The sequence below is a fragment of the Panthera onca genome, chromosome B3 (assembly GCF_046562875.1).
Source record: "Panthera onca isolate mPanOnc1 chromosome B3, mPanOnc1 haplotype 2, whole genome shotgun sequence".
In the NCBI taxonomy this organism is placed as follows: Eukaryota; Metazoa; Chordata; class Mammalia; order Carnivora; family Felidae; genus Panthera; species Panthera onca.
Genome location: NC_138344.1, coordinates 138,543,787 through 138,568,354, shown reverse-complemented (window position 1 = coordinate 138,568,354; position 24,568 = coordinate 138,543,787). Strand labels below are relative to the sequence as shown.

At 44.2% G+C, this 24,568-nt stretch overlaps 1 protein-coding gene across 4 annotated transcripts in view; it reads right to left on the bottom strand.

The window, feature by feature from the left end:
- Positions 1-24,568, bottom strand: part of VRK1 (VRK serine/threonine kinase 1) — a 73,149-nt gene that overhangs the window by 34,327 nt on the left and 14,254 nt on the right. For all 4 annotated transcript variants that reach the window (XM_060620716.3, XM_060620718.3, XM_060620717.3 and 1 more), the window contains exon 2: positions 4,436-4,600. In XM_060620716.3, coding sequence (XP_060476699.3) covers positions 4,436-4,595 — 160 coding nt within the window. In that variant the 5' untranslated portion in view covers positions 4,596-4,600. The remainder of the gene's footprint in view (positions 1-4,435; positions 4,601-24,568) is intronic.

Sequence of the window (24,568 nt, the reverse complement as noted above, 5' to 3'; positions counted from 1 at the left end):
TATATGCCAGTGTCTAGGAAAGTGATTCGGTAATGAACAGAAGGAAGTAATCGCTCCGCTTGTGAAGCTGACGTTTCAGTGGTAGGACACCAACAACTATTAAAATACCAAGTACGCTTGATGGTGTAAGTGCTACAGAGGGAAAATGAGGCAGGAACGGAAGGCAGACAAATGCTGCAAGGTACCAGGAGAAACCTCCCTGCCAGGGTGTCACTGGAGCAGCGGTCTGAGGCAGGGAGGGAATAAGCCACGCAAATATCTGGGGAAGAACATTCCAGGCAAACCAGCACAAAGGCCCTGACGTGGAAAGTCTCTGACGAGTCTGAGGAAAGCAAGGAGGCCAAAGTAGCTGGAAAAAATTAAGTGAGGTGGAAAGGAACAGGGGACCGATCAGAAACGCAGCAGGGAACAAACAGCAGCATGACGGGTGACATAAAGCTGTCACTGCGATTGAGCCGGAGAGCCTCTGGAAGGTGCCGGGAAGAGGATGGCAAGATCAGACTTCGATCCCTTAAGAATTCTTCAGGCTGCCTGGTGGACAACGGCGTGCACAGGGCAAGGGCAGAGGCAGGGAGGTCGGCCGGGCTGTTAGGACGCTCCAGGCGAGAGACGGCAGAGGCCTGAGCCAGGGTGGCAGCCGACCAAGTGCCGCGAAGTGGTCTGACTGTGGGCGTTTCCAGAGAAGAGCCCACCGGATCTGTTGGTGAACTGGATAGAGAGGACAAGGGCGGGAAAGGAGGTAAGGAGGCCTCCAAGTTTTGAGCCTGAGTAACTGCAAAGAGGAAGTTGCTACTTACTAAGACAGAGAAAACCGCAGGAAGACCTGGTGCTCCAGGCTGCCTGAAGTCTCAGATGCTCACGAAACATCCAAGTTCGATTGTTAAACAGGCAGTTGATCTACAAGTCTTGAGTTCACAAGAAAGGTCCACGTTCGAGAAATGAATTTGAGAGTCGTCAACATGGAAATACCACTCACTTAAAACCAGGAGCCCAGAAGACCCCTAGGGAATGAGTGAGGACAGAAAAAGGAGGAGACCCCAGGACTGAGCCCTAAGGCATTCTCACATTAGAAGGTGATGAGATGAAGGAGGGAAGGAAAAGGAAATCAAGAAACTGCCAATCAGCTGGGAAACAGCAGTATTTTGAAGAGGCTGCAGCTAAGGTACTTCACACTGAAGAAGGAACACTGAGTCACGAGAACGGCTAACGTGGGCGGACGGAAAGTGGGAGCTCCAAGATACATCACTCAGATACTGAGTTAGTGATAGAATTCAGGTTGTTGTTTTTTTTTAAATAAGCATGCAGTATACAAAATATTAAAATAAGGATAGTATCGCAGTCATACTGCACAATTCAAGTGAGGAAAGGGGAAAAGGCAGCTCAACAACTCATTTGAACATCATGTGCTACAAAATACGCCACGCACAAAGAGTACGGTAAGAAGAGATCTCCCATTGCCGAGAAAGAAAAATGGTTTCAACACAGCATGGAAAGCAGTAAGAAAGGGTTGGGGCGCCTGGGTGGCTCTGTCAGTGAAGCATCCGACTCTTGATTTCGGCTCAGGTCATGATCTCACAGTTCGTGGTTCGAACCCCACGTCTGGCTCCGTGCTGATAGTGCAGAGCCTGCTTGGGATTCTCTGTCTCCCTCTCTCTCTGCCCCTCCCGGCTCCCTCTCTCAAAAACAAAAAATTAAAATGGAAAAAAAAAAAAAAAAAGGTTAACGCAAAGCAAATATAAACAGACGGTACCTGCTCTAAACCCAGCTTTGGAAAAATGAAGAAAAAGAAGCATCACGTACAGAGATCAAGGGGCAAAGGGCAGCATGATGGCCAAGGCACAGGTTCTGAGAAAATAAAAGGGACGAAGATAAACGTTACACAGGGACCAGACTATAGGAAGGGTCTTGTATGCCATTCCCAAAAATCTGGCACTTTGTCCCCAGGGCCAGGGCGAGCCATTACAGAATTTAACTAGTTTAGATCGTTCAAGCCACGATGTGAACAATGGGACGCAGGGGGCAAGACTGAACCGAGAAAAGTCACTGCCGTGGCAAGAATCCAAACAAGACCTGAAAATGACCTGCACTAAGGCAGGGTCGGCAAACATGGAGAGAGAAAGCCCCACAGGTAAAGCAACAGGACTAGACGAAGTAGCAGGGACAGTGGTGAGGGAACACTTGAGAAGGCCTTCCCAGTGCCTGGCGTGAGCTAATCCTCTCCTAGTCAGTCACGAGAGAGCCTGTGCGACGTCCAAGGACAGAGCCCCGAAGGCCACCGGCTGCGGGCCTGCACTTGGGGGATCGAGTCCTAGGCTCCAGACAAAAGGTGTGGACATCGACAGTGAAAAGACAGTAACGGCAGCCGTGAAACGGAAGAGGTCACTCAGAGACAACACACAGAATGACAAGTGAGCCAAGAAAGGAAAGCTGGGGAGCACGGAAGTCTTCCAAGAACGACCAAGCACCTCCGAAGAGGCAGCAGGGACACCACGAGGGAGGCGTCACCGTGAAACACAACGGAAACCATCTCTGTGAGAAGGAAAGGCAGACACGAGCAAATGCCACAGAAAATACCCAAGAAAATCCAAAAGCCATCTTTTGAATTCCTTAGCGGAAATTGCTGCGGATCCTGAACACGGCTGCTTCTGTGTATCAGCAGAGGCCCAGAGAGAGAAACTGGAGGCAGCGATATTAAAGCAAATCCACATTGATCAGCTCAGCTTTACAAAAGCACAGTTTTATTGCAGAAATCACTGGATATTAAAACTACTCACTATCAGATGGCACTTTCCAAAGATAAATACGAATACAAATAAAACAGCACAAACGCGACCCAAGCTGCAAATGTGCTAAAGGTTACAAAGCAAGTTAACCAAGGCAGAACCAAGAGCCTCCTTGCTTCCAGCTGCCACTCCTCACGCGAGCTGTCCTGGGTGCCCGCGGTCTGCGGTACAGACGGCTCGTACCATGCGCCACCTCTAAACCACAAGGTCAAAACCTACATACCTGCCAGCATGGCTACTAACCTTGCACGGTTTATGAGGGTTCTCACCTGAACAGACAGCCTAGTTTACCGGGACGGGCTCTGGCTCTGAACAAAACGAAAGAATCGGCACCTGTCTGAGGCGCCGCTGACCTAGAGGAATCCTATTTACACGCACAGTAGGGCACTGGGTTTCAAGCTGTGTCACGAACACACCTCTAAGAGGCGGCAGCTAACCCGACACCCCCACTGGTCCTGGAGGAGTCGGAGTCGGACCCTCCTGAGTAAGAGCTCTTGATCCCTGCCAAGGGGCTCTCAAATGTCAGCATGCATCTGAATCCCCCGGGGCACTTGTTCGGTGCACCGCTGGGCCCTCTCCCTACAGTGTCTGATTCGGATTCCTAGGCCAGGGGTGGGACCTGAGAATCTCAGTGCCGACAAGTTTCCATGACTGACACGAACCTAGTATCTAATATTAGTATCTTGAGTAAGATGCTGCTTGGAAGAAAAAAGGGTTCCACTACTGAAAATAAAATGTTATAAACCTCGTGGCAGAAACTATATAATTAAGTAAATAGTTAACTAAATTGAGAGTAGAGGTGGAGTGAGAACATATCACGGAAAAGTCAGAAAGAAGTATCAAAAGAAACATGAACTCTAACTGTATCGCTACTAATATTCCAGGTGAAGCGGTCAGCTCTAGAAGCAATCAGGTAAAATATTTTTTTATATCAACAATTTAGTTCACCTGTAGAATCTCAGGGTTCCACACGGGTCTCCCCAAATTTCAGAGTAAGTTTGCTCATTAATAACACATTCTCCCAATTCCATTAGGATGCCTACTAGAGTTGTATAGAAAGAAAAACCAAATCCACACCTGTTAAAGATCTAAAAATCTCCAAATTAAGCCAAAATAAAGGGAATCGATCCTAACTGAATGGAGGTACAGAAAGGAAGGTGGCCAGGGCTTTCTCCGGGTATCGGAAGAGATTGAGACTATAGAAAATATCTTAAACATCTAAAGCACAATATTACAGATACGCTACCCTCTTTTTCTACTGTGATTAAATCAACTTTCCTTTCCGCTCCTGTGTCAGAGACGCAGTTGCCTAACCATACAGTCTTAAGTTGAATCTAGAAATCGTTAGGAACAATCTGTGAAAAGCTCCTAGCTTAGAAACTCCTTCAATAAGAAAGCATGTCAATCTTTGGACGGGCAATTACAAGTAGTCCTACACCGGGGCGCCTAGGGGGCTCGGTCGGCTGAGCGTCCGACTTCGGCTCAGGCCACGACCTTGTGGTTCGTGAGTTCGAGCCCTGCGTCGGGCCCGCGGCTGTCAGCGCAGAGCCGGCGTCACGTCCTCGGTCCTTCTCTCTCTGCCCCTCCCCTCCCCCCCCCCAGTTGCACTCTGTCTCTCAAAAATAAACATTCAGCAGCAGTCGTACACTCACCAAGATATATGCAACCGAAGCCGCCCTGGCCGATGGGGGATCCTAGTTTCCACTCCTTCTTCATCATGTCAGTGATGATCTCCCCAGCTGCAAAGTGTTCGGCAAGTTGTCTCTTTGTGGGGCCCTGTCTTCCAGCCTGAGCCACTTTTACTCGAGGCATCTTCACTATAATATAAAAGAAAGCGACGTTCAGAATTATAATCCTAGAAGTGCTGAAACATTTTCCATGAAGGAAAGCTCTGGGCTCCACAGAAAAGCTCTGGGCTTTTCAAATGAGGAAGCGCATTTACGACCCGACAGGCGACGCTTTACACATGGGCCCCCAGCCAGCCTCACTCACAACGCTGTGAGGCTTACATTCTCGTCCCCATTTCACAGAAGAGGAAACGAAGGCTTGGCCAAGTGTGGCAGCGCATCCAAGGCTGGAGACCTAGGAAGCGGGAGAGCAGCAGAAATCTACCCTGAGGACCGACGGGGCCCCAAAGCCTCAGCAGCACGGCCCCCAAGTACAAAATCAGCAGTGAAGGAGCAGACCTTTCAGAACAGTGACAAGGGAACTGGGGCTGTTTGGTGACAGCCAGCATTGCATGCTTCCCTTGTCACCACTGTCCCTTCTGGCGGTGACCCTCGATTCACCCTTCTCACTCACGGACACGCTGAACGTTAACACTCAGGGAAAGCGGTGTTACTGTGAAAACGGCCCAGGGCTGGGATCAAAAGGCCCAGATCCCAGTGCAGCTATGACATCAGCGGGATGGGTGACGGTGATCAAGTCACTTCTCTCTGGGCTTTAAGTGCCCTCATATGCAGCTTACCTCACTGAGAGAAAGGACCCAGGCGGGGAAGGGGCGGGGGGGGGCGGGGGGCCAAATTCTCAGCTCTACAATTATGAATTGAAAAAGACGTAAAACGAATACTCTTTAGGAGGCTATAGTTCCTTGAAACTATCAGAGACCACAAAGAGGGCAGTAAGAGTTTATGGGGTGGTCCGCAGCACCTGAAACGGCTGTTCACGTGAACGAAGTCTGTTAAGAGAGGACAATTCGCAAAAGGTGGCTCAGTCTGGAGCCCAGGCAGTCCAAATCCATACACACGACATCAGACGGGGATATTTTAGCAAATATCCACCCACTATCCCTCCACAGGCATAAACTCCATAGATGCAAATACTCTTTATGAACTTATTGGGGATTTTTAAAATTCTTCCTATAGAACACCAACCCTTCTTCATCGTCTGAATCTTCTCTAAGTTAACAAAATATCTTCAGAATAAATGAAGGTGGCAATTATGTCTTCCTCTCAAGCAGTTCTCTTGATGCATATTTTTAATCATTGTAAAATCTCCCTGAATGAGTTTCAGTGTAAACCCTGACAGCCAGACTCAATACACAAGGTGACTTTTACAGCTATGGTTGTAGCTGAGTACAAGGAACAACCATGACAGACAGTTCTAGGAAACACTACGAGGGATGCCTTCTCAATTTACCCAACTGTATCAAATCATCAGCATAATCTCCTATTTGACACTGTCCTTAGAGGAGTCAAGACAGTTGAAAATGAGTTAAAAAAAAAAAATCTTTTCCTCTTTCTGGAACTCAAGACAGTAACTAGACTATCTTTTGTGTCTTTCTGGAATTCCTTTCCAAAAGTGACCATATTTCAAATGAAATATTCTAGCTCACCTTCTACTCAATAGAAACGGTGGTCAACAAAAAGCGTTTTTTCTCCGAAGTATGTGGTTAGCTTTTACTCTCAGTTTTATTCCCACAGCCTAAATGTGATCATTAGCACAGTCTGGACTGACTTTTCCTTCCTCCCGAAAAGCCGTCACACAGAGCGGAGGCCGTCAAGCCGGCCTCCTGACGTCTGTACAAACCGCCACGTCCAAAGGTTCACTGCTACTGAAGGGGGTGGGACCGCCAGCTCACCGGTCTCATCTCCCGAAATTTCCCCCAGAAAACCCAACCAGGACAACTGGAGAGCAAGCCTCAAACCCCAGGGACGGCATCTCCAACAAGAGCGGGTGACAACATCCCCCACCTCCACAAACCCCGAAATGGGAGTGGGTGAAGAGGCCGCAGACAGCGGGATGGCCCACGTGCCACCAGCAGCTGGCAGGGAAGCGGCAGAAGTACGGCGGTGTGTCTGACGAATCTGAGAATCCCCAGGTTACCAGCAGGTACTTCTCAGAAGCACGGAGACAATGCGGGAACAGCAGCCACGGCCGGGAAGGGCTGTGCACACTCCGGCAGCGGGCGAGCGGCGGGGGCTCCCCGGGAGGGCTGGGGCGGGCCGGCCTCCACGGCTCGAAGGACCAACCAGCCAGAACTCTCCCTCAGGTGGAGGAAAAACTGCTAGCAATGGAACCCAAACTGAGCATCGCGAAGATAATACAAAGAAAGGGGAAAGAAGGTTCAAATCAAAGTAGATGTGTAAGTTCGCCTCCATGGTTCGGAACGTGACACCAAAAAAAAACCGAAACAAAATGAAAAACAAAAAAGAAAAGGAGGCTGTAAAGGATGACAGGAAGTCGACCCGACTGACCCATCTAGAACCCATCTAGAACTAATTGCACATAAAAGAAAAATTGCTTATGAAACTCAGCAACCAAAAAGAGGATCAAGGCCCAGTCCCATGCAAACTCAAAAATGTAAAGGAAAAAAAAAAAAAACCCTTCAGAAAAATACATAAAGCGTGCCTGCCAAAAAATTGAGAGCTATGAACCAATATTTCAAAAGAAGCTTAAACATTTATATATATATATAAAGACTAAGATCAGAACTAGAAAAACTCAGAAACCAAGAGATAGAAGGAAACTAAAAAGTAGCAATCATTTCCAAAATGAAAACTAAACTCGAAGGAACATCAAACTGAATGCAATTTAAACACAGTGACTTAACAGAAATAGTCCAGTGAAAAGGAACAAACTTTAAAAATCGCAAAGGGTGGGGGCACCTGGGTGGTTCAGCCGGTTAAGTCCCCAACTCCTGATACCTGCTCAGGACATCATCTCGTGGTCGTGGGATCCAGCCCGGTGTCAGGATCCACACCGAGCGTGGGGCCTGCTTGGGACTCTCTCCCTGACCTTCTACCCCTCCCCACGTGCACGTGTGCTTGCTTGCCGTCTCTGTCTCTGTCTCTCTCTGTCTCTCAAAACGAACTTTAAAAAAAATAAAAAATAACTAAAAATAAAAAAGCGTGAAAAAGAGAAACATTTCAGGAGAAAATCATAAATTCAGAACACAGAAAAAGACAACGAACATACCACAAAGAGAACCAAAGCAAAGGAATAGGATACTAAAGACACTTTAAGAAGAGTTCGCTGAACTTAAAAAAAAAAAAAAAAAAAAAAAAAATGTGAATCTACAAAAAAAAAAAAAAAAGGTTGCAGCATACACGGTCCACAGGAGCAATCAGCTCAGCATGACCCACACCCAGCACAGCCTAGTAAAAAATTACCAAACTCCGTGGTGAGAGCAAATATTCCTTGAGCATCCAGGCCGAAAACAGATCTTTTGTAAGGAAAATAAATCAGGCTGTCCTCACTTTGACAGCAACACTTGTGCCAGGGAAAAAAGAGAAAGTAACAAACTTAAGACAAAGAAAACACAAACGGAAGATTTTATGCTCAGTTAAATTTCAAGTACAAAGACCAAAGTGTTCTCCACATGGAAAAAGGGAGTCAGAACCCATGGCAGAACAAGCCTTAGATATCCAAAATGCATGAAGAAACATGGCGAGCGGGAAGCAGGTATTTATTTATGTATTTACATATATTTATTTGTAGAACCGAGTCACCAAGGGCAATCAGGACAGCACAGAGTATATAATGGGCACATGTCCTGACAAAGTAGGTAGGGCACAACTGTAAAAAAAAAAAAAAAAAATGGGAGAACACACGCAAAAAAGAAAACAACTTTCCAGAAACCATTACACAAGTGCTACTTGGTTTTGTTAACTAAGGTTACTGTATACAGCTGTGGCATAATGTAAATGAGTAATTACGTGATATTTTAATGGTCATCCCCTTGTATCCTTAAAAATCAAGATTCAAATTGAAAGAAAGTGGATGCAGATGAAAGAAGAGGTAAGGCTTAAAATGCTTTACTGGGATATATTTGTAATTCAGAAGTTATTTTATCTTCTGCAAAACACACACACACACACACACACACACCCTTTTGTGTTTGCTAGCCTTATTCGCAAAAAAACCTTCGAAAAAAATAACCAAACCAGTAGTAGTGATTATCTCTAGTGCATAAATTGTATTCTTGAAATACTGTTCCCTCTAAAAGAAACCAGGTCCCTTGAGGAAATGGCTGGTTCCGGGTCTGAAGCTACAAGTGTACAAGGCGCACTTGGGACACCTTGTCATTTCTAGGTGTCAAGGAATCTCTCAAAGATGACTGGGGTTATGTCAGATATGTCTAAGGAGCCAACTGAGATGCTCCCACTGACTAAAGATGGGCCAGTTTGAGTCAATAAAGATAATAACCGCTATGGATTAAAACAAATAAAATGGGTAAATCCAAGAGTTTATAATAGTAAGAAAACCTAAGTGGTCACCTCTAGAGAATAATGGGAAACCACGTAATTTTGAAAGGTGGTTCCAAAAATTTTTAAAAAAAAAAGAAAGAAAGGAATGAATGAATGAAAAGAATCAAGCATTTATCTTTTCCTACTTACATGAATTGTACCGCAGGGTAACCAAATATTAAATGAAGAGAAATTTCTCCTTATGGAAAATTTTCAGCTAATAAATGAATAAGAATGGTTTTAGGTTAGCGCCCTTTCCACCTTCTAATGAATTGATGGATCCAGACACTGAGCCCCGATAGCTACTAACATCAAAATATGAGAGATGTGCAGACATATTATACTCCTCCTGATAAAAGAACATGCTCATACCCACGAAGTAATCTTGCCAAAAAAGAAAAAGAAAAAACAGACCCTGAATCTGATCAAGCCCACCAATTCACAGGATATGAAAAGAACAGAAGAACATGATAAGCTATAGCACAGGATTGCAATCAGCAAAATCCCAAGGGTGGGAAACCCTAAGGTCCATATAATCCCATTTCTGCAACTGGTAAGGGTAGAAAAAGGAGAGATGGGGGAGAAGAGAACCAGACGCAAAGAGACGTGAAACAACATAGTACCTGAAACAAAACAAAATGAGGCCAATCTAAACTGCAGTGTTTAGGGACGCACATGTGCGTGATAAAACTATAAAGAAAAGGAAATGATCGCCCTAAAAGACAGAAGTTACTTTTGGAAGCATAAGAAAGTTGTGGTGAGGATGGGGCCTGGGGTTCTATTTTATGACGTCGGGGGTGGTCCTAACAGTACCTTAGAATTCGTGGAGTCTGTATCTATCTGCTTAATAAGGTCTTCCGTATTGTGAACTATTTTGTTTTTAAGCACTAAAAAAAATTACTGTTCCTGTAGTTAACAATCACCAAGAGACTGAAACTGACAATCTCTTCACACTCTATGAGCTCGTCCCATCAGACACACACACACACACCCCCATGCACTCCTAAGTCAAATCTGCACTTGGTTTCCTGTGGGCTATCAGTTGCCTTTTGCGTTTTTATTTACAGGCACTTGTTATACGTTCTCTAGTAGAGAAATAAACTCTTGAAACTGCAAATAATTTTCCCCACCTGCCCTTTGATACTGTGTATTTTTAGCTTTTGGACTTCATGGAATCCTCGGAAAGACCCCTTCCAGTGACTCTCGTCAAACATCTCCCAGGCCTTCTTTTAGTTGTTTTACGGCTTCATCATTTGCTGATACAACTTTCTTTGTCTACACTTACACTGGTATAAGACACAATCAGAGGTTAAGAGTCTGGAAGTTTCCAAATGGTTACCCAGTTTCTTCTCCTCGGTCCCTCACGCACAGTAGGGAGATGCGCAGGGTTCGAGGAACGTAGACCCACCACACAGCCGGGGCCAATGACGGACAATAAAAGTTCGCGTGAAGTTGTGGTTCTTTTCCACACAAAGTTGCTGTCGTCACCCATTCCTGTTCCTCCAAACAAAGGCTGACCGGTTGTGGCCCCCACTCTGGAGAACACTACTCTGCCGGCGTGGTCTAAGATCTGGGTCTCGGCCCCCGGCGTGTCCCCTTTCCACGTCCCAGCACAGCCGTTTGATCTTGACGGCATCTGGCCGCCCCCTTACTTTCTGGGTCAGGGTTACAGAAGTCTCCTGGTTTCAGACAGTAGGAGATGGGCGTTGGTCAATCTCCTTGTTCCTTTTTAAGTGATTTTCTCAAAAGAAGGGAGGAGAACTATTGAAAACCAGAAGCCCCTGCTCAAAAACGAAGTGTTACACCCATAAACATTTGCCTCGGTAACTCAGTGACTTTCCTAAAGAACTTAAAACACTAATTTCAGTTCAACAATCGCTTTAATACATTATAGGTTTCTTCCAATAACGAAACCAATACCTACATCAGGTTTCTATTAAAGAATACGCCGGAAGGCGCGAACTTCCACCAAATTAACCCTTCTTCCTACGTCGCTTCTGCCCACCGGGAGCACGGCGAATCCACTACTATGGCAGCTTATGGGGAAGAGGCCAAGAAAGGGAAAACTTTGCCGCCATATAACCCGTTACATAATCTGAACATCTCTTTCCCCGGTGATAGTGAATGCGATACAGATGCAAGGGGAAAAGCACATCAAGATGCAGACCAGCACTGCCCTTTGCTGAAACCACTCGCTGCCACAGTCCGTATTAGCATATTCACCAAAATTTAATTGTAAACAGAGTAATTATGGTACTAAAGTTATTAAATACACAAAGCAAGCTTGGAACTATACATATTCAAATGGAATTTCAGTGGCAGATCAACTTTTATATCTGAAACAATACCCTAATTAATAGTCAGCTCTGATAAGAAAACGGTCCTGTTTCTCAGATAACATTCCCAAAAAAGTTCTGCTGTGAATATTAAAACAAAGTTTTGCGAAGAGTTTTTTTTTTAATTTCGACAGCTATATTTATCACAATATGGTACTGTATTTAGACCACTGATACTTTTCAAGTCCTGGATTCAAATTTGGAATCGTTTTTTTCCAGTCTCCTGCTGAAGACAGAAAAAAGCTTGAATGGATCTAGAGACACCACTTATACTTAATGAGCTCTACAAATTCATCATACCCAAACTGGGAAATTACAGTGCAGTAATAAACCCTGTTATACACTGGACGGCTAGTCATAAATTTTCCCTAAAATAGACATTATGCGTGTAAGTTCCTCTGGGGGGGGGGGGGGGGGTCACATATTTTTAGGAAATTGTCTTTAAATCCTGCGCTTCTCTGGTATGTTTAAAAAACATTTTTTTTTTTTTAACATTTATTCATTTTTGAGAGACAGAGAGAGAGCATGAGCGGGGAAGGGGCAGAGAGAAGGAGACACAGAATCCGAAGCGGGCTCCAGGCTCCCAGCTGTCAGCACAGAGCCCGACGCGGGGCTCGAACTCACGGACCGCGAGATCATGACCTGAGCCAAAGTCGGACACGCAACTGACTGAGCCACCCAGGCGCCCCTTCTCTGGTGTGTTTTTAAACGGCATGGAGGCACAGTGACTCACAGTGAATTCTGAGCAAACTGGACTGTTCACCATCCCATTAACATGGTACCTGAGGATTCTTATCTCCGCTCTTTGCCGTGTACAGCTTTTTCAAGCCCTCCCCCGTGGACAAGCACTGAAATCTTTCTCGAGCCCAAAGATCTCTCTCTTCTTCAGTCAGATCTGGTCTCTGAGGTTTCAGGACTGTCCTCACCTCTTCTTTCATGTAATAAATGTTCCGTACGTTGATAAGCTCCCTGGGTGCAAGAACTGTCTTACAACACACCACTTAGGCAGGAATTCAAGGAATGTGTACACATAAACATCAAAAAGGGTTTCTTCGCCCCTCGAGTATCTGATGTCTAACTTTGTGCTTAATACACATCACTCAAATGCAGCGGACACTGCCCTCCTTCTAAAAGCCCGGCAACTCGAGTCTCTTCCCCGTCTCCACAATGACAAGGTCGAACCCTGTTTATTCTCCCGGGAACCGTAATTCCCCTTCTTAACACGTACGTCTCCACAGATGACCTCAGCCCCTAGTCCAGAGAGGAAACTGAAGCTTCGAGTGGGCATTCTCTTACCTTTCTAAGACCCAAACCTAGGAACCGCCCACAGGGACGTCACGCCCACCTCTGCATCCATCCAGCCTTCCCATCCCTCCATCCCTCCTATCACAAGTCAGGGAAGCTCTCCTCCCCTACCCTTCGGCCGGGCCTGGAGCCCATCCCCTCCAGCCTTCTTAGGACTTTCACTATGAATTAGTCCCCTTCCACCGTTAATCTAACTTTCTTCTTCCTTTCACGCAAATGTCTCAATATGTCTCAGTGACCCTGTGCGTACTGACCTCTCCTTTCTCCTCGCTGGCGCCACACCTGCTTCCCGCCCCGTCCACACCCACCTTCAGGAGCCACCTCCCAGCGATCTTGCTAAGGGCACTGAGTCCAGATGACGCGCACCCTCTCATCGGCCTGCTCGGGAGAGCGCGACACTGGTGTTCATTCCTTCCCTCGGGAAACATTCTCTCCCTTTGCTGCCGCAATGCAACACCATCCTGATGTTCCTGCCACAGTTTAGGCCGTTCGCTCTCTAGATAATTTGGGAAACGTAACCGTGAGGAGCCACGGCTTGTTTTCTCAAGGAGTCTGTTCTGCTTTTTGACGTACGGTTTTCCAGGAGTGAACCATGTTAAAAAAGGGGCCCGCCTACGCTTCCCCAGCTTACGCCAAAATACAAATTTTACAAAGTGCGAGTAAATTACATAAAAGAAAAACATGCTGCTAAATAAAATTAAGATGTTAGAAATAAAATTAAGAGCTCTGAAATTAAGTTGGAGGCGTACACAAAACCAGAACTGATTGCTATGCTTTTCCCGTCGGCCTACCGATCTCGAGAGAAGAGGGTACGGTCTCAGACAGACAGTCGCACACCAGGTTCACGGCAACACTGCGGACAACAGTCGAGAGGCGGAAGCAACCCAAGGGTCCCTGGGCAGAGGAGTGGAGGAACAAGAGGTGGCGTGTAGAGACAATGCAGTAGGACTCAGCCTTACAAGGAGAGGAAATTCTGGGACGCTTGGGGGGCTCAGCCGGCTAAGCGTCTGACTCTTGGTTTTGGCTCAGGTCACAATCTCGCGGTTTGTGAGTCCGAGCCCCCCCCCCCCCCCCCCCCCCGTCGGGCTCTGCGCTGACAGCTGCGGAGCCTGCTTGGGATTCTCTGTCTCCCTCTCTCTCTGCCCCTCCCCTGCTGTCTCTCTCTCTCTCTCTCTTAAAAATAAACAAACATTTTTAATTTATAAAAAAAAAAGAGAAAATTCTGACACGCTACAGTACGGATGAATCTTGAAGACATGCTGAGTGAAATAAGCTAGTCACAGAAAGACAAATGTTGTATGTATCCACAAATATGTATCCGCTACATGAGGTATCTACAGCAGTCAAATTCACAGAAACAGAAAACAGAATGGTTGCCAGGGCTGAGGGGAGGAGGAGAAGGGGAGCTGCTGTCTAACGGGTATAGTTTCAAACCTGCAAGATAGAAAGAGTTCTGGAGACTGGTTACACCACAACGCAAATACCTAAGGCTAATGAACTGTACACTAAAAAATGGCTGGGGTGGTATTTTTGTCATTTTATGTTGTTACTCCCCCCCCCCATACACACAATTAAAAAAAGAATGAAGAGAGTGTATGGACCCAACAGGTAAAACAGACCGTATAATACTAACATATTCTTGGTGATTATGGACACACACACACACAACTGGAAAAGCATTACAAGTGGGATTAGTGCAAAGGTCCTCTTATAGATGCTAATTACAGGCCCATCTCCTTCTATTGTGCGTTGCTTTGTTGCACTTCACAGATACTGTGTTGTTTTACCAAACTGAAGGTTTGTGGCAAGTTTCTGCAGCACAAATCTACCGGTGCCATTTTTCCAACGGCATTTGCTCACTTTGTGTCTCGATAGTTTTTGGAAATTTTCACACTGTTTCAAGCTTTTTCCATCATTATTAGATCTATTATGGTTATCTGTGATCAGTGGTTACGACTCACTGAAAGCTCAGACGATTGTTAGCGTTTTTAGCAATAAAAAATTTTTTAATTAAGGTACACAGACTGTTTTCTCAGATGTAACGCTATATTGCACGTTGAACAGACTACAGAAGAGTGTAAACATAACTTTTATATTTGCACTAGGAAACCAAAACATTCGCTTGACTTCCTTTATCATAATATTCACTTGGTTGCAGAGGTCTAGAGCTGAACCCGCCATACAGGGAGGGCGGCTGGCCACGCGGTCATCTCAAGGAAGAGCACCCCACCCTGAGGGGGCAGCAAGTGCAAAGGCCCTGGGGCCAAGAGTATGTCCAGCTTGCTCTCAGAGCAGCAAGGAGGTGGGGGCAGCTGGAGAAGAATCAGCTGGGGGAGAGCACTAGCTGACATCAGAGACGTGAAAGGGCCTGGGGTGGTGATGGCACCCAACACACAGGCCACCGTCAGGACACCTACTTTAACTCGCAGTGAGATGGGAAATTCTGGGAAGGTTCCGCGCGGAGAAGCGGCATGCTCTGACTTACGTCTTCAAAGGATCACTCTGGTTAATGCATGAGACAGACTGCGGGGGGGGGGGGGGCGGGGAGGCAGAACTACCGCGTATTGCAATGGTGTTATGGGAAGAACCGATGACTGCATTACTCCTTACTCAATAATACGAATGTCAATCTGTTAAACCCCGCACTGACTTTCAGCCACCAAACACAGGGGTGCAGAATGACCTAGGATCCTTTTTAGATTTTTTTCAACTTTACACAAGCCACCCTCCCCCCCCACCCCCCCAAAACAAGTCTTCAGTGCCAAGCAGAAACAATCGATATGAGTGACAGATGGTCTAGGAAACATGCTAATCATCTCTTACTCTAGATTTTTCTAAGCTCTATCTTTACAATTTAGTTCACCAGAATATTAAATATTTGAGCTCCTTTATTCCACAGGCATTTATAAAACACCTCCAAGACTTGTGCCAGCAACAGTGCTCGGGGCTGGAAATGCACATGGCTTAAATGGCAACCTCGGGCCTCAAGCAGCTGCACTTCGCTTCACAGAGAAGCACCATTGCACACTCAGGATTTTTATATCATCAGCTTCAAACGAGGATCAATAAAAAGTCCTCCAGGTAAAGGCTGTTTCTGAATCCTCTGATAAAACTATTTATTACAGACAGCGAGCAGTTGTAGACATCTACAGAATCAAACTCAGTAGCCGGGTAAGGAAAAAGCGCCTCTTCTGGAGGTAGTTTTGAAGACATTAGGAGTCTGAAATTCCTGAAATTCCTGTTTTCTCGTCTCTTCGAGGAGCGCTAGCAGTTCAGAGCGAAATTACAAACTCAACTGCGTAAGCACCCATCGTCCGAGGCGGGCGGTCGTTCGCAGTCCTGGCTACAGTGGTTATTACCAGCGGAACTCTGAAACCAGAAGGGCCCTCCTCCACAAGAGCCCCGGGGTCTGCACGTAGAAAGGTCGCACAGAGCAGAGGATGCCCAGACTGGACCACCGATCCAGATGTGCTGGCACAACCTCCCCTTCCTCACTAAGTCATTCATTTCCAACGGACTGGCTCTGTTACATACAACTCTATTGTATTAGAGGATTTCAATAAAAGCTCCCGCTCATTCGTTTCAGAAGTTGGGTAAAAATATAAATTAGTGAGGGGCGCCTGGGTGGCTCAGTCGGTTAAGCGTCCGACTTCAGCTCAGGTCATGATCTCACGGTTTGTGGGTTCGAGCCCCACGTCAGGCTCTGTGCTGACAGCTCAGAGCCTGGAGCCTGCTTCGGATTCTGTCTCCTGCTCCCTGTACCCCTCCCCCACTCACGCTCTGTCTCTCTCTCTCTCTCTCTCTTTCAAAAATAAACATTTAAAAAATTTTAATATGAATTAGTGAATGAATGATTCAAGAAGAGTCCCCCTCCCGAAAAAACATCCTTTCCCCATCCCATTGTATCCCAGATGAAAATCTCTCATTTACATTTCAAACTTATTTGGGATTAAAAAGTAATTACATGTTTTGGTGTAAATGGCTTCCTGCCAAACTACAGTAAGTCAAAGAATAAAATCAAACAAGAGATAATCGGTCAACAAAGAACTTCATCACCTCTTTTGCTAAATTACATCAGGAACAATCTGAAAGCAATATATTTAAAGACAATTCTCTTACAAATGAGCCGGCTAATCACAAGTTGATTAATGCATTTGATTACTGCTAAGAGATCATCTGAAAAATAAAATACAGCATGTTGAATTTAGATAGCCTCTTCCCGATAATACCAACGGTCTTCATATACGTACTTCTTCCGTCCCCGCAAATCCTATTGTTGAGACTGAACTGTAAGGATACCCGCAGGATAAAAATATACTTATTACCAATACCATTTAATGTAAAAACCTGTGACACAGGAAGCTTAACTGTGAGTTCCTATCAGGGACACCCAATCAATTAGTCCCCTGGTCTCACTCTGAGAACCAGGCATATGAATAAAAGTAGGGAAAACATTCACAGCTGTATGGTATCTGTAGTGACACCGACAAAACAAAAGTCAAGGATAGCACAACAATCCATGAGCATATACGAAGTAAACTCCCAGAGATAATGACCCTATAAAATCACAGGATTATTCCTGAAGAACATTAAGCTAAACTCAGCTGCGACACAATCTCTGGAAGCAATTGTCACGCTAGTCAGGTTTTCACACCTACGCTGGAAAGAACTAGGTGAAGACTCACGCTTCCAAGTCTGAAAAAGAAAGTGGGTATCTTCAGAGAAGAAAACAATTTCTTCCAGGTCAGAATGTTTTTTACTTGTACTGGGAAACTGATTAATGTTCCACTGTGACATTTTTTGGTAGAGTGAATAAAGTGTTTAAAATACAGTATCAAGTGCACTTCCTCGATTTTTATTTCCTTTAAAGGATTTCTAAAAGTTCTAAAGGAGAAGCACTGACTGCGGAATTAATTTTTCAACTGAGAATACACAGTATGGTCCGATCTCAAACATAAAACCAGGACGCCTCACCGCCAACCACTTCCCCACAAAGAGGAAGGATCCTGTGAGGTCTCGCGGGGCACCTCTCTTTCTGACTTTAGTGTGATGGTTAGAAGATCCATCCCTGGAGTCCTAACAGGTCTCCAGGAACCAACCATGAAGACATTACAGTAACATTCATTCATCCTACAGACAGCACACACTGGAAACTTCCTGCTCTGCAGGTACAGCATCTAAGAGGGGAAAAGCCTGGAGATGCTAACTTCAAAGGGAGGTCACCCTCCGAAAGGAGCCAAAAGGAATGCTTCTCTATGTAAAGCACACACTAAAACTGTTCTAAAATTGGGAATGTTGAACTATACTGTTAATATGTTTATACAACATTTAGCATATTTTGGCAATTTTGGATAGATTTCCCAATAGTTCTACTGGGGGGCAAAATTAACTACCAGGCTTTGTTTACAGTTAATTGTCTGCGCGTTCAGGTTTAAATCTACACAGGCTAGCAACTGAACAACATTCTTCCTTACGTATTCTTGCGGCAGGGCTCAAGGGGAGAAAAATCTCTAAATACACCGAAAGGAATTCAGGATGACCGAAGTATAGCAGAAGTGTGCTACAGTCATTAAAAAAATTCTTCATGGAAACATAAGAGAAAAATTTTTTTAAAGCTCGGAGACCAGGTTTTCCTAGACAGCAAAAGAAAAGTCAAGCCACAAAGAAAACTGATACATCTGACAAAATTTAAAACTCTCCACAGGTTAAAGAGAACATAAACAAACCCAAAAGACAAATGAAAACCATCTACAACCCATGACAAGAGGCTAATTTTCTTAGTATTTAAAGATTCCTTTCTAAGAACAAAAAAACAACCACGAAAGCCCAACAGAAAAATGGACACACTGCGAATTTCTGGAGACAGAAATTCACAGAAAAGAAAGACAAAAGGCGTTCAGAAACACTCTTCTTATATTAGGGAAATTTCCAGGTACGTACAAAGTAGAAACGTGGTATAATGAACTCCCATGTCCACGTCACCCTGTTCAGCAATTATCAACACACAGCCAATCTGCTTCTGCTGTATCCCCAATCCGCTCGCCCCTCTAGTAGGTTTTAAAGCAAACCCCACACATCAGATCATTTCATGTGCAAATTTTCCTAACAGGTACTTTTAAAAATACAGTCACTTAAATACCATCATCACATCTAACAAAATTAATAACCATCCCTTAATATCTCCTAGTAACAAATGTTCAAAACTCCCCAATTGTCTCAAAAAATATCTCCTTATGGGGTGCCTGGGTGGCTCAGTCGGTTAAGCGTCTGACTCGGTTTCGGCTCAGGTCATGATCTTGGGGTTTGTGAGTTCGAGCCTCACATCGGGCTCCGTGCTGACAGCACAGAGCCTGCTTGGGATTCTCTCTTTCCCTCTCTCTCTCTGCCCCTCCCGTGCTCACACTCTCTCTCAAAATAAACAAACATTAAAAAAAAAAAAGAAATATCACCTTACAGCTGATTTTTTAGCTGCTGCCTCTGGCTGATGTGTCTTTGAATCTTTTAAAGGACAAATGCCACCTCTCTCTTTTACTTCCCTAGTCGTTTGTCTTGTAAAATTTCCCATTTTGTGAATTTTGCTGATTGGGGCCCTTTAGTATCACTGAATGTGTTTCCTGTATTTTTTGTTACTGTTGTTGCACAAATCGTTCTACCGTCTGGTGTCAGTGCCCCTCAGCGAAAGAACCCCAGAAACACATCTACAGTTAAACCAGCCAGGAGAGCACATTCCACATGGGGCACTAGGGTGTCTCTAAGAACGTTAAAAACAATCTACTATGGGATTTCGGCTTTGATTGGGTAATTTGGGGGAGGGTCTCAGGAAGCAGGAGTTTCCCTAAATTGGATGCCATTCTATGAATGGGTATGTCAATAAATCTTATCTCAGGGAGGGGAGACTTAGAATGGAGATGAGGCTGTAACTGGTGAATAAGCGGCCATCACTCCTTCTGGTTAGTATTTTGGGGATGGCACAGAGACCTTGGCTTTGTGCTTGGTTCCGTTTCATCATAACCTGCATGAAACCCCGTCTCAGGTATTCTGTAAAACTGCTCACATTTAACTGGAGAACAACATGGCCTGTGAATGTCAGGCCAGCTTCTGAAGCCGGGGCCTGTGCTAAACCCTGTGCTGAACCCTGGAAGCCCTTCGAGTTGTGTGCCCTTCTGAAACAACCCCAACAGTCTGGGATATTTTCCCTGCTTTCTAATACAAGATGCTCTGGGGTCCTCATGCACATTTTCTTGCCCCAAACCTAAAATCAATCACTTCTGCAGGGAGCCTGTCTCCTTTTAGTGGGAATGGATCAGGGACCAAAATCTGAGCTCTAGAATACTGACTGGCCCCTGGTTGTCATTATTTCCAGGTCCTCTGAGTGAACAAAGCTAGAATTCTTTTGAGAGAGAAAACGCATCACAGGTTTATATGGATATTTCCTGTCCAAATTTGGGATTACGTGGTTTTTTGCTTAACTTCTTTGACTTTGTTTGTCTCTATTCTCGTGTGTTAAAATTCTTAGTTCCAGACACTAACCTGAGTGTTTAACTGACACACATTTCTTCTCTTCTGAGTGTTCACAGTTTTGTAAAACATCCGCACCCCAAAACCAAACCACACGGGGCGTGCTCAGAAGTCTACCTTCCATCTCTGCCCCTTCCACGCCTTTCCCTCCGTGTGGCTGCTTTTGTTAGTTTTTAGTTTTCCCCTCCTTTTTTCTCTTGTAAACAAATAAAATACATTTATCTACATCACTGGCTTCTGAGGTTAGTAGGTAAAATATTATATACCGTGGTCTTCACCATGATTTCTTTCACTGACACTACATCCTGCAGATCACAGCATATAGGCCCAGCTTCATTTATCAAAAAAATGCAAAGTAAAACTACAGTGACACTTTATGTATAATGAAAATCGCATTTTCAAGCTATCAGATTATCCAAACTCAGAGTTAGAAAATGCACTGAGTTGGTAAGAATACGAAAAAAAAGGCCCATCAGTTTAGCATTAGCCACCAAAATTGTAAATGCACACGCCCTACGGCTGAGTAAGTCCACTTCTAGCAATTCGTCCTACAGGTATCCTCACATCCTGTCAAATGTAGGTGACAATCCACCGAGAGAAAACCTCACTAAAGTGGAGTAGGGGGACAGAAGGAGGAGCCATACCACCCAACATCAATCACAGGAACAGGTGTCAATGACAGATCCAGCAGAAGAAGGGCCAACAGAAAAGAATCATCAATTACAGGCCCCAAGAGGGAAAGAAATACACTGCATCTCCCACAAGAAATAGATCACCCCTGCAGCTCAGTCGGTGAGAAACCTCATCACCCTCAACTCTTGCTTCTCTCCAACGGACTCTTTCTCAAACAATCTCTCCCAACTTCCTCTTTCTTCGTAAAATAAAGTTCCTCTCCTTTGTTGGACTAGCCTCTGGTTTTGCCACAGTTTGCTCGTCCCGAATTACAATGCGTAATTCCTGAATGAATCCATTTTTGCTAGTAGAATAACTTGTTTTAAGGTTAACTCGCACATGGATATTCACTGCAGCAAAATACGATAACAAAAGACTAGAGACATGCCTAATTTACATCAGAAGGGAACTTATCCGAAGGGATATAATGACAGCATATCCACAAAATGAAGTCATATGCAATTTAAAAAAAGAGGTAAACCCATATACACCACTGCGGAACAGTCTCCAAAATATAGGTAAGTGAAAAACGTATGCTACGTATGCTTGAGTAAATATGATTAGCACCCCCGGGGAGTTGTGCGACAAAGTACCGTGTGTATATACAGCATAGCACTGGTACAGTATATAATCCATTAGTAGCAAAAGTTACCTTTGTGATACGAGGTTTAGTTTCCATCCTTTATCCTCTTAATGTTGTCTAGATTTCTTATTGTGTGCATGTTATTTTTCAGTTAAAACATTTTTAAAGAATTCTTCATGAATAATAAAAGAGCTCGTATTAGATAAAATACCAAGTAGCTCTTTCCGGTGTTGTTACTTTGGAATCCACCTGCGCTCCTGTCCTTTAACAGGAGGATCCACCCAAGCAATCGCCTCATGTTAAAAACACAGCAGTGGACTATGAAGAAAAGGAACTCCGAACGCCCACATCTGCAGCCAAGACCGTACCTTTACGTTTTGCTGTAAAGACTAGGTCAGTCTTTAAAGAGCAATACAGTCTGAAAGACTATTAAATGAAAGCAAATATTGACACGAACTTCTTAACATGAATGTAATCACTTATTTTTGCCCAAATAATCCTAAATGAGTACAAATGTATGCGACTGAATCCATACCGGGAAGAATAAATCAAGCATTAGTAACAGCTCTTACACACGAATGAGCTAACATATAACAACAGCTATCCTCACTATTAAGCACCTATATGGCAGGCTCTGTGTTGGCTAATTTAAACACACTGTCTCTAACTCTAAGAATAACCATAAAACCTAGGTGGCATCATATTGACTTCATACAACAAAACCAGGAATAAGAGAAGTTGAACCATTTGTCCGTGGCTTTCGCAACCAGTAAGTTAGCAGGACCAAGATTCAAAAGACATGTATGGAAAATACAGTTTCTGCAAAAATAAATGCCTTTTTGTTATTTACTACAGGCATTAAAAGAGAGCACATACTGCATAACCAATCATTTGTGAAACAGAAGTCTTAAGGTGGTAAAATATTTGCTTTAATACTACAATATAATACTATCACAAACGCCACTGAAACAGTATTAGAGGGACGCCTGGGTGGCTCAGTTGGTTAAGCATCTGACTCTTGATTTCGACTCAGGTCCCCATGTCAGGCTCTGCACTGATAATCATGGAGCCTGTGTGGGATTCTCGGTCTCCCTCTCTCTCTGTCCCTCCATCACTCGCGTGAACACACGTGCTCACACAAGCTCTGTCTCTCAAAATAAATAAACATTTTTTAAAAACAGCATTAAAGATAAAACAGAAATATATTCACATGTTACTATAAATACACAGCCTAACTGTCGAAAAAAAAGAATGACTTCCAAAGATCAAAAGGACAAAAAAAGAAATAAGTCACTGATGTAAAGATCTCCATAAAGAAGGTTTTAGCTGCCTTTTCTAGTGTAAAATATTGATACAAATTTAGGGGAAAATGATATAATAAACCACTGCAGGATATTTGAAAAAATAGTTAATAATTATGTATAAAAAACCGTGTACTTGATGAGACTATCTTCAGGTGCCATATAAAACCCCAAACATTCTGAAGTTAGTTTCTTCTGCAATCTCAGCATGTGAATGACGGCATTGTTACCATTCCGCACTAAATGGTCTAGACAAAATCAACTACTCAAGAATCTAATTTCGCCTACAATGCAAAGGAACGTCAAGTGAAAATTTCAACACTGAGTGGTGTTAACAGCACTAGACTCTACAACTTTGCCCACATTTCACAGCACTGTGACACTATATTACCATTAATTGCATATATGTCACTCTCTTTTGACATATTTTGTGAGAATCTGGAACTTAGCGACCCCGTCTAACCCTGGTATCCCAGGTCTAACATGAATCTGTCACTTGATGAGAAACCAACAGATTTTTCTTAGAACGGGCTGATTTAAAGCCATGAACCAGGTCTACCTGCTGTGAACGTGGACATGCTCCAACCTATCCAGGTCTTTTTTCCTCACCTGTAAAATGACTGGGATTAAAATCTCAGGCAGGTGTTTTACCTACTGATTTCTAGGGAAAGAAGCCTGCCTCATTTTAGAACCAGTATGAACTAAAAAGGATCTATTCCAATGATCAGGAGATGTGCATTTTCCAGCCTAAGGTATTCCATACGTAGGTTGCCAAGGGAAGCTGTTGCCAAGAGAACGCAAAAGGCCTGAAAACCCTCTTAACCCCTTCGCTTAACTACAAGAAAGGATGAATGGTCCCCAAACAAAAATGAAAGAAAAACAAAGGAGAGAAGACCAGGGCCAAAAACGTTTCTGCTTGAAAATAAATGAAACTGAACGTTAAGAGGCTAATGAACTCTAAATAATAAAAAGACAACCCCATTTAAAAATGGGCAAAGGATTTAGGTCTGAAGACCTTTCACCAAAACCGATGGAGAGATGGCCAACAGCACAAAAAAGTGCTTGACCGCATCAGTCATTAGGGAAATAAAAATCAAAAGTACAATGCGACACCACTTCACAGTCCCTAAGGAACAAACAAACAAACAAAAACAACAGCGAGGACTGGTGAGGATCTGGAGACTGTGAACTGTCATCCAACGCTAGTGAAAATGTAAAATGGTGCATCGAACTCTGGAAAAGAATTGGGCACTTCTTCAAAAAGTTAAACGGCGAGTTACCTTACAACACAGCAATTCTACTCATAGGTACATACTTAAGAGCAATAAAAGCATACATTCACACAAAAACTCGTACATAAACGTTCACAGCAGTATTGTTCACAATAGTCAAAAAATGGAAACGACTCCGATGTCCTTCAACAGACGAATGGATACACAAATGTGGGCTATCCATACAACAGGGTATCATTCAGCAACAGGAAGAAAGAAAACACTGATGCATGCTACAACACGGATGGACCTCGAACACACCGTACCAGGTGAAAGAAGCCTGTTACAAAAGAGCCCATATTTTACAATTCCCATTATGTAAGATTTCCAGAACAGGTCAATTTATAGAGACAAAAGCAAACTAGAGGTTTCTTAGGGCTGTGGGGGGTGAAGAGAGAAAGGACAGCAACTGTTCATGGGTGGGAGGTTTGCTTTAAGGCCGATGAAAACATTGTACAGTCAGATTATGGTGACAGCTGCAATCCTGTGGAGATGCTAAAAACCACTGAACGATGCTCCTGAAATGAGTGAATCCGATATTTGAACCAGATCTCAATAAAGGCGTCTTAAAAAGTTAACGACAAGGGGGAGGTTAAGCGTCCGACTCTTGA